General features: G+C 46.8%; 1 protein-coding gene across 2 annotated transcripts in view; it reads left to right on the top strand.

Annotated features, from left to right (window-relative positions):
• Positions 1 to 15640, top strand: part of LOC112229434 (collagen alpha-2(VIII) chain) — a 125145-nt gene that overhangs the window by 93364 nt on the left and 16141 nt on the right. For both annotated transcript variants that reach the window (XM_042310156.1, XM_042310157.1), the window contains exon 2: positions 13431 to 13605. In XM_042310156.1, the coding sequence (XP_042166090.1) occupies positions 13449 to 13605 (157 nt within the window). In that variant the 5' untranslated portion in view covers positions 13431 to 13448. The remainder of the gene's footprint in view (positions 1 to 13430; positions 13606 to 15640) is intronic.

Below are 15640 nucleotides of genomic sequence, written 5' to 3'. Positions count from 1 at the left end.
CCAGCCTGCAGACTTTACTGTACTCCAGCCTGCAGGAAGGACTTTACTGTACTCCAGCCTGTAGACTTTACTGTACTCCAGCCTGTAGACTTTACTGTACTCCAGCCTGCAGGAAGGACTTTACTGTACTCCAGCCTGTAGACTTTACTGTACTCCAGCCTGCAGGAAGGACTTTACTGTACTCCAGCCTGTAGACTTTACTGTACTCCAGCCTGTAGACTTTACTGTACTCCAGCCTGCAGACTTTACTGTACTCCAGCCTGTAGACTTTACTGTACTCCAGCCTGTAGGACTTTACTGTACTCCAGCCTGCAGGAAGGACTTTACTGTACTCCAGCCTGCAGGACTTTACTGTACTCCAGCCTGTAGACTTTACTGTACTCCAGCCTGTAGACTTTACTGTACTCCAGCCTGCAGGACTTTACTGTACTCCAGCCTGTAGACTTTACTGTACTCCAGCCTCCAGGACTTTACTGTACTCCAGCCTCCAGGACTTTACTGTACTCCAGCCTCCAGGACTTTACTGTACTCCAGCCTGTAGACTTTACTGTACTCCAGCCTCCAGGACTTTACTGTACTCCAGCCTGCAGGACTTTACTGTACTCCAGCCTGCAGGACTTTACTGTACTCCAGCCTGTAGACTTTACTGTACTCCAGCCTGTAGACTTTACTCCAGCCTGACTTTACTCCAGCCTCCAGGTCTTTACTGTACTCCAGCCTGCAGGACTTTACTGTACTCCAGCCAGCCTACTCCAGGACTTTTTACTGTACTCCAGCCTGTAGACTTTACTGTACTCCAGCCTGTAGACTTTACTGTACTCCAGCCCAGCCTGCTGACACATGTCCAGTCTGAGTAACATGTTCCAGCCTGTTGACACTGACTCCAGCCTGAGTAACATGTCTGTTGACACCAGCCTGAGTAACATGTTGTCTGTTGACACCGGAAGCTGAGTAACATGTTGCCTGTTGACTTTACGGACTCCAGCCTGAGTAACATGTCTGTTGACACCGGAAGCTGAGTAACATGTTGTCTGTTGACATTGGAAGCTGAGTAACATGTTGTCTGTTGACACTGGAAGCTGAGTAACATGTTGTCTGTTGACACCGGAAGCTGAGTAACATGTTGTTTGTTGACACCGGAAGCTGAGTAACATGTTGTCTGTTGACACCGGAAGCTGAGTAACATGTTGTCTGTTGACGTACTCCAGGAAGCTGAGTAACATGTCTGTTGACACCGGAAGCTGAGTAACATGTTGTCTGTTGACACCGGAAGCTGAGTAACATGTTGTCTGTTGACATTGGAAGCTGAGTAACATGTTGTCTGTTGACACTGGAAGCTGAGTAACATGTTGTCTGTTGACATTGGAAGCTGAGTAACATGTTGTCTGTTGACACTGGAAGCTGAGTAACATGTTGTCTGTTGACACCGGAAGCTGAGTAACATGTTGTCTGTTGACACCGGAAGCTGAGTAACATGTTGTCTGTTGACGCCGGAAGCTGAGTAACATGTCTGTTGACACCGGAAGCTGAGTAACATGTTGTCTGTTGACACCGGAAGCTGAGTAACATGTTGTCTGTTGACACCGGAAGCTGAGTAACATGTTGTCTGTTGACACGGGAAGCTGAGTAACATGTTGTCTGTTGACACCGGAAGCTGAGTAACATGTTGTCTGTTGACACCGGAAGCTGAGTAACATGTTGTCTGTTGACACGGGAAGCTGAGTAACATGTTGTCTGTTGACACGGGAAGCTGAGTAACATGTTGTCTGTTGACACCGGAAGCTGAGTAACATGTGGTCTGCTGACACTGGAAGCTGATTAACATGTCTGCTGACACCGGAAGCTGAGTAACATGTGGTCTGTTGACACCAGAAGGGGGTTAAACCTGACTGACACTCAGGCTAAGAGAGGAATTACCTCAAAGCGAAGAAATGAAACTCCAAATTAAAGCCCACACGCTCATTTTCCTCTCCTACACACACCCCCAGGCTCACTAAGCACAGTGTGTGAGGTTGACCGTGTGTTTTTTTAATTAGTTTCATTTGAGTGTGTGTAGTGTGTTTGTATGGTGTTTACAAGTGTATATTTTTTCCCCCACTGTGGACACATGACTTTACACTTGTCGACTCGCCTGCATTGTAAACGTGCAGCTGGTAAAGCCCCTAACACAGTCACTCAGTGTTGTCCCTTGTGAGCTGTGCGTTTGCTTTTCCACTCCCTTGACTGGACTGATATTTGGTTATACTATCATTAATTGGTTGAGAAAGTGACATAGTGGAGCGCTGCTCAGCTGTCCGCATCACATTGTTATCTTGGGTTAAGAGTCAGCGGTCAGATTGTAACAGTGGTGGCTGGTGAAGGGAGGATGGCTCATAGTAATGGTGACAATGGAATAAAACGGAATGTTCCGTTATTTCAGTTCCAACCATTACAATGAGCCTGTCCTCTGATTTCAAGTGAGACCAGGCTCCAGGTGTTTCAATGGGGAAGCAGGGTACTTAGGTAAAGTGCTTTCTTAATGTAGTGAGCTAAGCAAAAGTGAATTCACTAGGGCCTTATGGAAGTAAGGTGGACCTTGTTGCTAAGGTGAGACATTGAGGATTGCTTTGCCATGTGGTTGTGGTATGTAAGTGAACATAGTTATGCTCTTGATCGATGTTTACCAGTAGTGGACAGTTATGCTGTAATGTCGTTGTTGTTGAAGTACGGTTGGAATCTCCAGTGTTGGATTGTTGTATGGTGATATGTGGTTGAGGTTGAGGTTTGGTCATGATCTCCAGCCTTGTGATGTGGTATTGGTCATGATCTCCAGCCTTGTGATGTGGTATTGGTCATGATCTCCAGCCTTGTGATGTGGTATTGGTCATGATCTCCAGCCTTGTGATGTGGTATTGGTCATGATCTCCAGCCTTGTGATGTGGTATTGGTCATGATCTCCAGCCTTGTGATGTGGTATTGGTCATGATCTCCAGACTTGTGATGTGGTATTGGTCATGATCTCACAGACTTGTGATGTGGTATTGGTCATGATCTCCAGACTTGTGATGTGGTATTGGTCATGATCTCCAGACTTGTGATGTGGTATTGGTCATGATCTCCAGACTTGTGATGTGGTATTGGTCATGATCTCCAGCCTTGTGATGTGGTATTGGTCATGATCTCCAGCCTTGTGATGTGGTATTGGTCATGATCTCCAGCCTTGTGATGTGGTATTGGTTGAAGAGTGGTAGTGTCCACCAGCTATTCTAGTAAGTTGTGGTTGGGGCATTGCTGTCAGAGGAAAACCTCCAAAAATGTAAACCTTTCAGAAAATTGCCATATTTTACAAGTGATGTCCGTACAATCACAAAACTACAGACACAAATTAGAATACAACTTCTTAGAGTCAGATGTTCAGAGTGGGAGTGACTGCTTTGAATTCATGTAAATATGATTCTTCAGACTGGTTCTTCAGACAGTAACCAACAGTTACCTGGACTGCATTTGCCCTTTTTGCACTAACTCTTTTGACTCATTACATGCTGGTACTGTTAATTGTCTATCCTGTTACCTAGTCACTTTATCTCTACCTACATGTACATACTGTATCTACCTCCATAACCTCTTACCCCTGTACATCGACTCAGTACTGGTACCCCTGTACATCGACTCAGTACTGGTACCCCTGTACATCGACTCAGTACTGGTACCCCTGTACATCGACTCAGTACTGGTACCCCTGCACATCGACTCAGTACTGGTACCCCTGCACAACGACTCAGTACTGGTACCCCTGCATATCGACTCAGTACTGGTACCCCCGCATATCGACTCAGTACTGGTACCCCTGCATATCGACTCAGTACTGGTACCCCTGCATATCGACTCAGTACTGGTACCCCTGCACATTGACTCAGTACTGGTACCCCTGCACATCGACTCAGTACTGGTAACCCTGTACATCGACTCAGTACTGGTACCCCTGCACATCGACTCAGTACTGGAACCCCTGCACATCGACTCAGTACTGGTACCCCTGTACATCGACTCAGTACTGGTACCCAGCATATCAACTCAGTACTGGTACCCCTGCATATCGACTCAGTACTGGTACCCCTGCACATCGACTCAGTACTGGTACCCCTGTACATCGACTCAGTACTGGTACCCCTGCACATCGACTCAGTACTGGTACCCCTGCACATCGACTCAGTACTGGTACCCCTGCATATCGACTCAGTACTGGTACCCCTGCATATCGACTCAGTACTGGTACCCCTGCATATCGACTCAGTACTGGTACCCCTGCACATCGACTCAGTACTGGTACCCCTGCATATCGACTCAGTACTGGTAACCCTGCACATCGACTCAGTACTGGTACCCCTGCACATCGACTCAGTACTGGTACCCCTGCATATCGACTCAGTACTGGTACCCCTGCATATCGACTCAGTACTGGTACCCCTGCATATCGACTCAGTACTGGTACCCCTGCACATCAAATCAAATCAAATCAAATAAAATAAAATCAAATAAAATTTTATTTGTCACATACACATGGTTAGCAGATGTTAATGCGAGTGTAGCGAAATGCTTGTGCTTCTAGTTCCGACAATGCAGTAATAACGAGCAAGTAATCTAACTAACAATTCAAAAAAAACTACTGTCATACACAGTGTAAGGGGATAAAGAATATGTACATAAGGATATATGAATGAGTGATGGTACAGAGCAGCATAGGCAAGATACAGTAGATGATATCGAGTACAGTATATACATATGAGATAAGTATGTAAACCAAGTGGCATAGTTAAAGTGGCTAGTGATACATGTATTACATAAGGATGCAGTCGATGATATAGAGTACAGTATCAACGTATGCATATGAGATGAACAATGTAGGGTAAGTAACATTATATAAGGTAGCATTGTTTAAAGTGGCTAGTGATATATTTACATCATTTCCCATCAATTCCCATGATTAAAGTGGCTGGAGTAGAGTCAGTGTCATTGACAGTGTGTTGGCAGTAGCCACTCAATGTTAGTGGTGGCTGTTTAACAGTCTGATGGCCTTGAGATAGAAGCTGTTTTTCAGTCTCTCGGTCCCAGCTTTGATGCACCTGTACTGACCTCGCCTTCTGGATGGCAGCGGGGTGAACAGGCAGTGGCTCGGGTGGTTGATGTCCTTGATGATCTTTATGGCCTTCCTGTAGCATCGGGTGGTGTAGGTGTCCTGGAGGGCAGGTAGTTTGCCCCCGGTGATGCGTTGTGCAGACCTCACTACCCTCTGGAGAGCCTTACGGTTGAGGGTGGTGCAGTTGCCATACCAGGCGGTGATACAGCCCGCCAGGATGCTCTCGATTGTGCATCTGTAGAAGTTTGTGAGTGCTTTTGGTGACAAGCCGAATTTCTTCAGCCTCCTGAGGTTGAAGAGGCGCTGCTGCGCCTTCCTCACGATGCTGTCTGTGTGAGTGGACCAATTCAGTTTGTCTGTGATGTGTATGCCGAGGAACTTAAAACTTGCTACACTCTCCACTACTGTTCCATCGATGTGGATGGGGGGGTGTTCCCTCTGCTGTTTCCTGAAGTCCACAATCATCTCCTTAGTTTTGTTGACGTTGAGTGTGAGGTTATTTTCCTGACACCACACTCCGAGGGCCCTCACCTCCTCCCTGTAGGCCGTCTCGTCGTTGTTGGTAATCAAGCCTACCACTGTTGTGTCGTCCGCAAACTTGATGATTGAGTTGGAGGCGTGCATGGCCACGCAGTCGTGGGTGAACAGGGAGTACAGGAGAGGGCTCAGAACGCACCCTTGTGGGGCCCCAGTGTTGAGGATCAGCGGGGAGGAGATGTTGTTGCCTACCCTCACCACCTGGGGGCGGCCCGTCAGGAAGTCCAGTACCCAGTTGCACAGGGCGGGGTCGAGACCCAGGGTCTCGAGCTTGATGACGAGCTTGGAGGGTACTATGGTGTTAAATGCCGAGCTGTAGTCGATGAACAGCATTCTCACATAGGTATTCCTCTTGTCCAGATGGGTTAGGGCAGTGTGCAGTGTGGTTGAGATTGCATCGTCTGTGGACCTATTTGGGCGGTAAGCAAATTGGAGTGGGTCAAGGGTGTCAGGTAGGGTGGAGGTGATATGGTCCTTGACTAGTCTCTCAAAGCACTTCATGATGACGGATGTGAGTGCTACGGGGCGGTAGTCGTTTAGCTCAGTTACCTTAGCTTTCTTGGGAACAGGAACAATGGTGGCCCTCTTGAAGCATGTGGGAACAGCAGACTGGTATAGGGATTGATTGAATATGTCCGTAAACACACCGGCCAGCTGGTCTGCGCATGCTCTGAGGGCGCGGCTGGGGATGCCGTCTGGGCCTGCAGCCTTGCGAGGGTTAACACGTTTAAATGTCTTACTCACTTCGGCTGCAGTGAAGGAGAGACCGCATGTTTCCGTTGCAGGCCGTGTCAGTGGCACTGTATTGTCCTCAAAGCGGGCAAAAAAGTTATTTAGTCTGCCTGGGAGCAAGACATCCTGGTCCGTGACTGGGCTGGGTTTCTTCCTGTAGTCCGTGATTGACTGTAGACCCTGCCACATACCTCTTGTGTCTGAGCCGTTGAATTGAGATTCTACTTTGTCTCTGTACTGGCGCTTAGCTTGTTTGATAGCCTTGCGGAGGGAATAGCTGCACTGTTTGTATTCAGTCATGTTACCAGACACCTTGCCCTGATTAAAAGCAGTGGTTCGTGCCTTCAGTTTCACACGAATGCTGCCATCATCGACTCAGTACTGGTACCCCTGCATATCGACTCAGTACTGGTAACCCTGTACATCGACTCAGTACTGGTACCCCTGCACATCGACTCAGTACTGGTACCCCTGCACATCGACTCAGTACTGGTACCCCTGTACATCGACTCAGTACTGGTACCCAGCATATCAACTCAGTACTGGTACCCCTGCATATCGACTCAGTACTGGTACCCCCGCACATCGACTCAGTACTGGTACCCAGCATATCAACTCAGTACTGGTACCCCTGCATATCGACTCAGTACTGGTACCCCCTGCACATCGACTCAGTACTGGTACCCCTGCACATCGACTCAGTACTGGTACCCCTGCACATCGACTCAGTACTGGCACCCCTGCACATCGACTCAGTACTGGTACCCCTGCACATCGACTCAGTACTGGTCGACAGTACCCTGCACATCGACTCAGTACTGGTACCCCTGCATATCGACTCAGTACTGGTACCCCTGCACATCGACTCAGTACTGGTACCCCTGCATATCGACTCAGTACTGGTACCCTGCATATCGACTCAGTACTGGTACACCTGCACATCGACTCAGTACTGGTACCCCTGCACATCGACTCAGTACTGGTACCCCTGCATATCGACTCAGTACTGGTACCCCTGCATATCGACTCAGTACTGGTACCCCTGCACATCGACTCAGTACTGATACCCCTGTACATCGACTCAGTACTGGTACCCTGTCAGTAAGCATTTCACTGTTATTCTACACCTGTTGTCAATGAAGCATGTGACAAATAACATTTGATTTGATGTCAATGTTGGTAAAGATGCAGGACAAAGGTCCAATCCAGTTATGTGACAGTACATGATGAGTGACCTTGCCTGAGAACGGACAACGTGTTGTAGCCCCTCATAGCACTCTCCCTTAGTCTTTGCTAAGACAGACAACCGGGGTTTCTAACCCAGACAGTCACGATGTCACACATGTGAAAGAGCAGCGTTCCCTTCTCTGATGATGACATTAGCTGATGGTCTGGAGTGGTTTGGGACGTGTCTACTTGTCCCTGAGAGTCCCTGTTGTCTGGTCTGTGTCTTGCTTTGCCACTTGAGCTGCTACAGTCAGCTATGGTTTGGAGAGTGTGGAGTCTTCCTCTTATTAACTCCCTCTCTGTTTCTGCTCCGTTTCAATGTTAAATGACATTCAACACGTGAGACCGGCGTCAAACGTAACTGGTGAGCTGTGTGTGTGTGTGTGTGTGTGTGTGTGTGTGTGTGTGTGTGTGTGTGTGTGTGTGTGTGTGTGTGTGTGTGTGTGTGTGTGTGTGTGTGTGTGTGCCTTGGTACATCGTTCCATATGAGAGCTAGTGTGTTGTTACCCAGGTGTGGTTCAGGGGGATTAGTGTGTGTGTGTGTGTGTGTGTGTGTGTGTGTGTGTGTGTGTGTGGGTGTGTGTGTGTGTGTCATGTGTCATGTGAGAATAGCAGAATACCACAAGGTTTGCGGTCTCACATGGACTTCAAAAGAATTCTCTCTAATTTCCTTCTCTTCTAAAAACCATTTTCTGTCCTGTTTTGTATTTTGGTAGATATTACTGTAAGGTCTTGTGTGTGTGTTATTTCTTTATTTAGGATATCTGTTTTAGATAAAATGTCATTGCTCTATGCCAGAGGCGTTTTACCGTTTTGGATGCTACTCACCTTTAAGCGTTAAGAATACCTTCGGTCTTTGTTCTGTGTCATGTGTATTTTACATTTCTTTCATCAATGGCCAATTGTGGGATAAAAGGTCAAAATGTATGCATCAACATGTTTATATATGTATATGTGTGTGTGTGTGTGTTTTGGTGTGTTTTATGTCCAAGTGTGTGTGTGTCCAAGCCGGTAGCAGGCTGGTGTGGGCAGCAGGCTGGTGTGGCCAGCAGGCTGGTGTGGGCAGCAGGCTGGTGTGGGCAACAGGCTGGTGTGGGCAGCAGGCTGGTGTGGGCAGCAGGCTGGTGTGGGCAACAGGCTGGTGTGGCCAGCAGGCTGGTGTGGGCAACAGGCTGGTGTGGCCAGCAGGCTGGTGTGGGCAACAGGCTGGTGTGGCCAGCAGGCTGGTGTGGCCAGCCAGACAGGACTATTTAACAGTGTCTGCAGAGCTTTTCAAGAAAAACATTTGATAAACAGATTGTGAGGAAGTTGTGGAGAAGCAGACCTGTACATGTGTGTGTGTGAATGTTCAGACGCCTACAGGACTCTGGGCACTGAAACACTCGTCTAAATTACCCCCACCACAAAACCACACACCTTCAGCCAGCAAAGTACTCTTTCTCTCTCGCTCTCAGTCGCGTGATCATGTTTTTCCTGGATTGGGCTCCAGCTCTGTAGAGTATGAGTAGAGAGAGGAAGTCAGTATTTTTCGGTGAGTGCTGACACAGATTACACACAAACACACACACACACACAAACACACATGCATACACACACACACACACACACACCAGACGTGACTAATTACGAGAAGCTTGCAGAAGGCTTTCAGAAACACAGCCTAACACGACCGTAAAATATCGGCAAACTATGTGCTCACTGGCACAAAACAACCACAGGGAAAGAGCTGAGCTACTACACAGAGCCAGATAGAATGGAGCCAACACCTTTTGAAGTACTTAGCACCCACACCTCCTTAGAACCCAGTGCTCAGAACCCACTTTATGGAACCTGGTGTTTGGAACCTAAACGCTTGGTCTAAGAAACCATAATGATCAAAATACAAAGTTCTACCGAATTACAACGAATCTGTTCAAATATATATGATTTTAAGTTGGTAAACAGTTCTCTTGAAAAAAATGAGCAGCTTTGGCCAAACTCGATCAAAACAGTTTAGCGTCAAAAGGCTTAACGAGGACAACTTGACGTATGTGGCATTGTGGGCTCCTACTACTACTAAGTCCAAGACAAAGCTATAGTCCTCCAGAAATAATGTTAATAAAAACACTATAGGGTACAGTAACACAAGTCCGACTACTAATGATCACACCAACGTGAGGTCATCATCCATCCCTCAGAATGTGCCAGAGTGAACTGTAAAGATGGAGAAGAGGACGTGACATGAAAGAGTGGAGGCTAGCCAGAGGGAGGATATGGAAGGAAGGAGAGGGAGAGGGTGAAGACGAGCTGGTGGAATACAAGAGACTAGGGGGAGTTTGTGGCTCAGAAAGGAGCCCTGCAGTGTGGGTTAACCTGACTGGGCGGAGGCCTCTCCAGGTTCCTCGCTCCATGAGTTTAGCAGTTCTTTCTCTTCATTTTGTGGTGTAGTTCTACCCCATTTTCATGATATCCATTTGGTAGTTATTATGACCTTGTCTCAAGTCCCCAAAGGGCTCGGGAGGGGCGAAGGTCGAGACATGCGTCCTCTGAAACATGACTTGCCATGTCGCGCTGTTTCTTAACACACTGCTCGCTTAACCCGGACGTCAGTTCTACCAATGTGTTGGAGGAAACACCGTTCGACTGATGACCGAAGTCAGATAACAGGCACCCGGCCCACAACAAGGAGTCGTTAGAGCATGATGAGCGAAGGAAATTCCCCCCCTCAGGGAAGTGTAGTCCCTGTCTCTCTGCTTCCTGGTTTATGGAGGTGTAGTCCCTGTCTCTCTGCTTCCTGGTTTATGGAGGTGTAATCCCTGTCTCTCTGCTTCCTACTTTATGGAGGTGTAGTCCCTGTCTCTCTGCTTCCTGGTTTATGGAGGTGTAATCCCTGTCTCTCTGCTTCCTACTTTATGGAGGTGTAGTCCCTGTCTATCTGCTTCCTGGTTTATGGAGGTGTAGTCCCTGTCTCTCTGCTTCCTGGTTTATGGAGGTGTAATCCCTGTCTCTCTGCTTCCTGCTTGTGGAGGTGTAGTCCCTGTCTCTCTGCTTCCTACTTTATGGAGGTGTAGTCCCTGTCTCTCTGCTTCCTGCTTGTGGAGGTGTAGTCCCTGTCTCTCTGCTTCCTGCTTTATGGAGGTGTAATCCCTGTCTCTCTGCTTCCTGGTTTATGGAGGTGTAGTCCCTGTCTCTCTGCTTCCTGCTTTATGGAGGTGTAGTCCCTGTCTCTCTGCTTCCTGCTTGTGGAGGTGTAGTCCCTGTCTCTCTGCTTCCTGCTTGTGGAGGTGTAGTCCCTGTCTCTCTGCTTCCTGCTTTATGGAGGTGTAGTCCCTGTCTCTCTGCTTCCTGCTTTATGGAGGTGTAGTCCCTGTCTCTCTGCTTCCTGCTTGTGGAGGTGTAGTCCCTGTCTCTCTGCTTCCTGCTTTATGGAGGTGTAGTCCCTGTCTCTCTGCTTCCTGCTTTAGGGAAGTGTAGTCCCTGTCTCTCTGCTTCCTGGGTTATGGAGGTGTAATCCCTGTCTCTCTGCTTCCTGCTTTATGGAGGTGTAATCCCTGTCTCTCTGCTTCCTGCTTTATGGAGGTGTAGTCCCTGTCTCTCTGCTTCCTGCTTGTGGAGGTGTAGTCCCTGTCTCTCTGCTTCCTGCTTGTGGAGGTGTAGTCCCTGTCTCTCTGCTTCCTGCTTTATGGAGGTGTAGTCCCTGTCTCTCTGCTTCCTACTTTATGGAGGTGTAGTCCCTGTCTCTCTACTTCCTGCTTTATGGAGGTGTAGTCCCTGTCTCTCTACTTCCTGCTTGTGGAGATGTTAATCCTGTCTCTCTGCTTCCTGGTTTATGGAGGTGTAGTCCCTGTCTCTCTGCTTCCTGGTTTGTGGAGGTGTAGTCCCTGTCTCTCTGCTTCCTGCTTCATGGAGGTGTAGTACCTGTCTCTCTGCTTCCTACATTATGGAGGTGTAGTCCCTGTCTCTCTGCTTCCTGCTTTATGGAGGTGTAGTCCCTGGCTCTCTGCTTCCTGCTTTATGGAGGTGTGGGAACGTTCAGGCATTTCACGGAGAGGTTTGGGATTTCAACCTACGTCCTTTCTAATCATTAGAGAGCTTCTGAATACCAGCAGAGGAATACAGAGGGACAGGGAGGAGAGGAAACTGTCCCATTTACACACTCTTGGATGTATCCACTTTACGGTTCACATACGTACACACACATGTAGACAAGAGCATAAACACACTCACACACAGCTTCTTCTAGTGGTGGTTTCCCCTCTTGGACTTGATCCGTGTTGTGTAAATATTTGGTGGTGGTAACATGAGGATGAAGCGATCATTCCGTCCTTCTGGAAATTAAAGCAAACAGGTCCAGCTGTCACGAGCTATGACAGGTCAAACAAATAGCCAGCCAAAAACACGTTAACCCAGACCCAGCCCTGGCACGGCCACTATAGCACCTGGGTGGGTCCAATAACACACACAGACACACACACAGGCACGAATTAGCATGAATACACATTCAGAAACACACATATAGTAAGCACACATACGACACACACACACACACACACACACACACACACACACACACACACACACACACACACACACACACACACACACACACACACACACACACACACTAATCCATGGATAATCCATGGATGTTGCAGCTGGAAGGGTTGAATAACATCCCTGGCTGACCTCTTGGCTCTCAACTTGGGCTCTTTAGTTTTGCTCACTGGCGGTAGAGTTCTAATGTTAACCAGACTGACTCACTGGCACTAGATTTCTAATGTTAACCAGACTGACTCACTGGCACTAGAGTTCTAATGTTAACCAGACTGACTCACTGGCACTAGAGTTCTAATGTTTACCAGACTGACTCACTGGCACTAGAGTTCTAATGTTAACCAGACTGACTCACTGGCACTAGAGTTCTAATGTTAACCAGACTGACTCACTGGCGGTAGAGTTCTAATGTTAACCAGACTGACTCACTGGCACTAGAGTTCTAATGTTAACCAAACTGACTCACTGGCTAATGTTAACCAGACTGACTCACTGGCACTAGAGTTCTAATATTAACCAGACTAATGTTAACCAGACTGACTCACTGGCACTAGAGTTCTAATGATAACCAAACTGACTCACTGGCACTAGAGTTCTAATGTTAACCAGACTGACTCACTGGCACTAGAGTTCTAATGATAACCAGATATGTTCTGCATCATCTGAGTATTGAGTATCATTTGTCATTTTGAGAATACGGTTTTGTTCTCTGGAATGACCCAAATCTAAGCTCTTGTGATGTCAAGGGCATGAAGCCTCTTCACACATGATCAAATGTAAACATATTCAGCCAGCCAAGTACCAACCCCTGTGCTACCACTGCTCTCTCTCTCTTCTCTCATGAGTTCTAATCTAAAGACTCTCCTCAGAGTTCTAACCCCAGATATGTTCTCTCTCTCTCATTTTGAGAATCTCTCTTCTCTCTCTCTCTCTCTCTCTCTCTCTCTCTCTCTCTCTCTCTCTCTCTCTCTCTCTCTCTCTCTCTCTCTCCTCTCTCTCTCTCTCTCTCTCTCTCTCTCTCTCTCTCTCTCTCTCTCTCTCTCTCTCTCCTCTCTCTCTCTCTCTCTCCTCTCTCTCTCTCTCTCCCCTCTCTCTCTCCACCTCTTTCCTCTCTCTCTCTCTCTCTCTCTCCCCCCACCCCTCCTCTCCCTCTCTCTCTCTGTGTATCTCTTCACCTCTCTTCTCTCCTCTCCCTCTCTCTCTCTCTCTCTCTCTCTCACACAGTCCAATGACCAAACAATCATGAATATCTCAACCTCTCCCTATCTCATTCTCTCCATTCCAGTTGCTAGCAGCTAAACAGATGACCATGCTGTTGGCTCCTGTCTGTGTGCTGCTGCTGCTGGGGGGCCGTGTCCTTGGAGGAGGCTACCCCCCCATGCCCCAGATGAAGTACATGCAGCCCATGATGAAGGGCCCTGTGGGACCTCCCTTCCGAGAGGGCAAGGGACAGTACCTCGGTGAGTGTGTGCGTGTGCGTGTGTGTGTGTGTGTGTGTGCGTGCGTGCGCGTGTGCGTGCGTGTGTGTGTGTGTATGTAGTACGTCACCCAGTGGTTAAGGAATGCGGGAAGCAGGAGGAAAGGTTTTCACTGATTACCCACTAGCTTAAGCCTGCATAGCAGCCTCTGCCTGCAGAAGCCACAGCCAAGATTGAATGCATATGAATGCTTAGATGTGGCTTACAGAAGCTCTGGTTCAGAAATATAGGAGAGAGAAGAGATGAGATGGGAGAGGAGGCCAAAGAGAAGGAGGATGGGAAAACAACTCAGAGGAGGTTCTTAAGAGCGATGCCAAGGCTGAACCATTTTAAGGTCTCTGAAGAATCATACAAAAATCCTAAACCAGAAATGTTTTGGAACTCCTGGACCGGAATTAGATATCCCCGCTGTAGGGTTTTAAGCCATATTTATATATTTCCCACAGTGCCTTTTTGAGTGAATTTTAAACTTACCAGTTGAATTAATAAATGTTTAGTCTTGTGGTCTTCACCAAGTGAGATCCTAAGTGTTGTTATTAAAATAAATTATTTTAGACAATATAATGTATATTTTATAAGGATTTCTTCTGAGGGCCTAGTTTTACTCTCATACAGTGGCCTGAAACTCATGGGTTTACAGGCCACATCAGGACTCCAAGTCACATTATGCTGGCTTGCAAAGTGATGTGTAATTCCTATGGGAATCCAGCGAGAGTGGGGATATCTAGCAACTTGAATTATTATTCACCCTCAACCTGCATTAAGAATCATTGCTAGGGTTGGGAAGACTAAGAAATGAGACCAACTTAAACATCTAAACTGGAACAACCATTTCAGTAACAAGTGCAATAAGTCCAAGTAACCGACTGGAATAGTTTAGAACAATATATGTTATATCGAGTAGCATAAGATCAATTCAAAAATATTGAAACAAACATTTCTAAAGATCAACCTCCAATAGAGCATGCTGGGAAATGTTTTAATGATGGGTGTGGTTTTGGTTTAACTGTGGTTATTAACACCAACACTGGGGTTATTTTACACCACTGAGTGTTAATTTAACTGAACTCTTTGCAGTGTTAATTTAACTCTTGAATTTAACACCAGACATGTTACACTGAAAAATCAACACTAGTTAATACTGGCAAATTTGCTGTGTGCTTTGAAACACATTTCAAGAACCTTTTAAAATTCTGAAGAACCTTAGATGCCACATTTAGAACCCCACACTTAACTCAAAGGTTATTTATCGGGCAAGAGTTCTCAGAGGAACCTTATGTGCTGAAGGAGGGGATCGAGAGAGAAAGTGGATTGTTGGAAATAGGGATATTTTGATGATGATTGAGCCAGAGAGAACATTACATTCCCCAACAGTGAAAATGTACCTATCTTCTAGGAAAACAGAGAGATAAATTAGATTAAAGAAAGAAGCCAACGCTCCGTGTATCTTTCATTGTCGACAGATAGAGTTCAAAGTTCAGCACTTTGATTACAATGGTTAGCATGTGTATTATAAAACTGTAGATGTAAGCAAGGTAATGATGCTCTTCCCTGATGTCTTACAGATAGCGAGGTCAGATAGAGTTATCCCACTCTATTCAACTCAACAGCCTCCCAAAAACAGTGCATTCAGAAAGTATTCAGACCCCTTAACTTTTTCCACATTCTGTTAGGTTACAGCCTTTTCTAAAATTAATTAAATAAAACAAATGTGCTCATCAATCTACACACAATACCCCATAATGACAAAGGAAAACATTTTTTTATACATATTTGGAAACTTGTTTACATAAGTATTCAGACCCTTTGCTATGAGACTCGAAATTGAGCTCAGGTGCATCCTGTTTCCATTGATCATCCTTGAGATGTTTCTACAACTTGATTGGAGTCCACCTGTGGTAAATTCAATTGATTGGACATGATTTGGAAAGGCACACACCTGTCAATATAAGGTCCCACAGTTGACAGTACCTAACAAAAACCAAGCCCTGAGGAATTGTCCGTAGCACTCCAAGAC

This window comes from Oncorhynchus tshawytscha, linkage group LG31 (genome assembly GCF_018296145.1).
Source record: "Oncorhynchus tshawytscha isolate Ot180627B linkage group LG31, Otsh_v2.0, whole genome shotgun sequence".
In the NCBI taxonomy this organism is placed as follows: Eukaryota; Metazoa; Chordata; class Actinopteri; order Salmoniformes; family Salmonidae; genus Oncorhynchus; species Oncorhynchus tshawytscha.
This window is presented reverse-complemented; position numbering and strand designations above follow the sequence as displayed.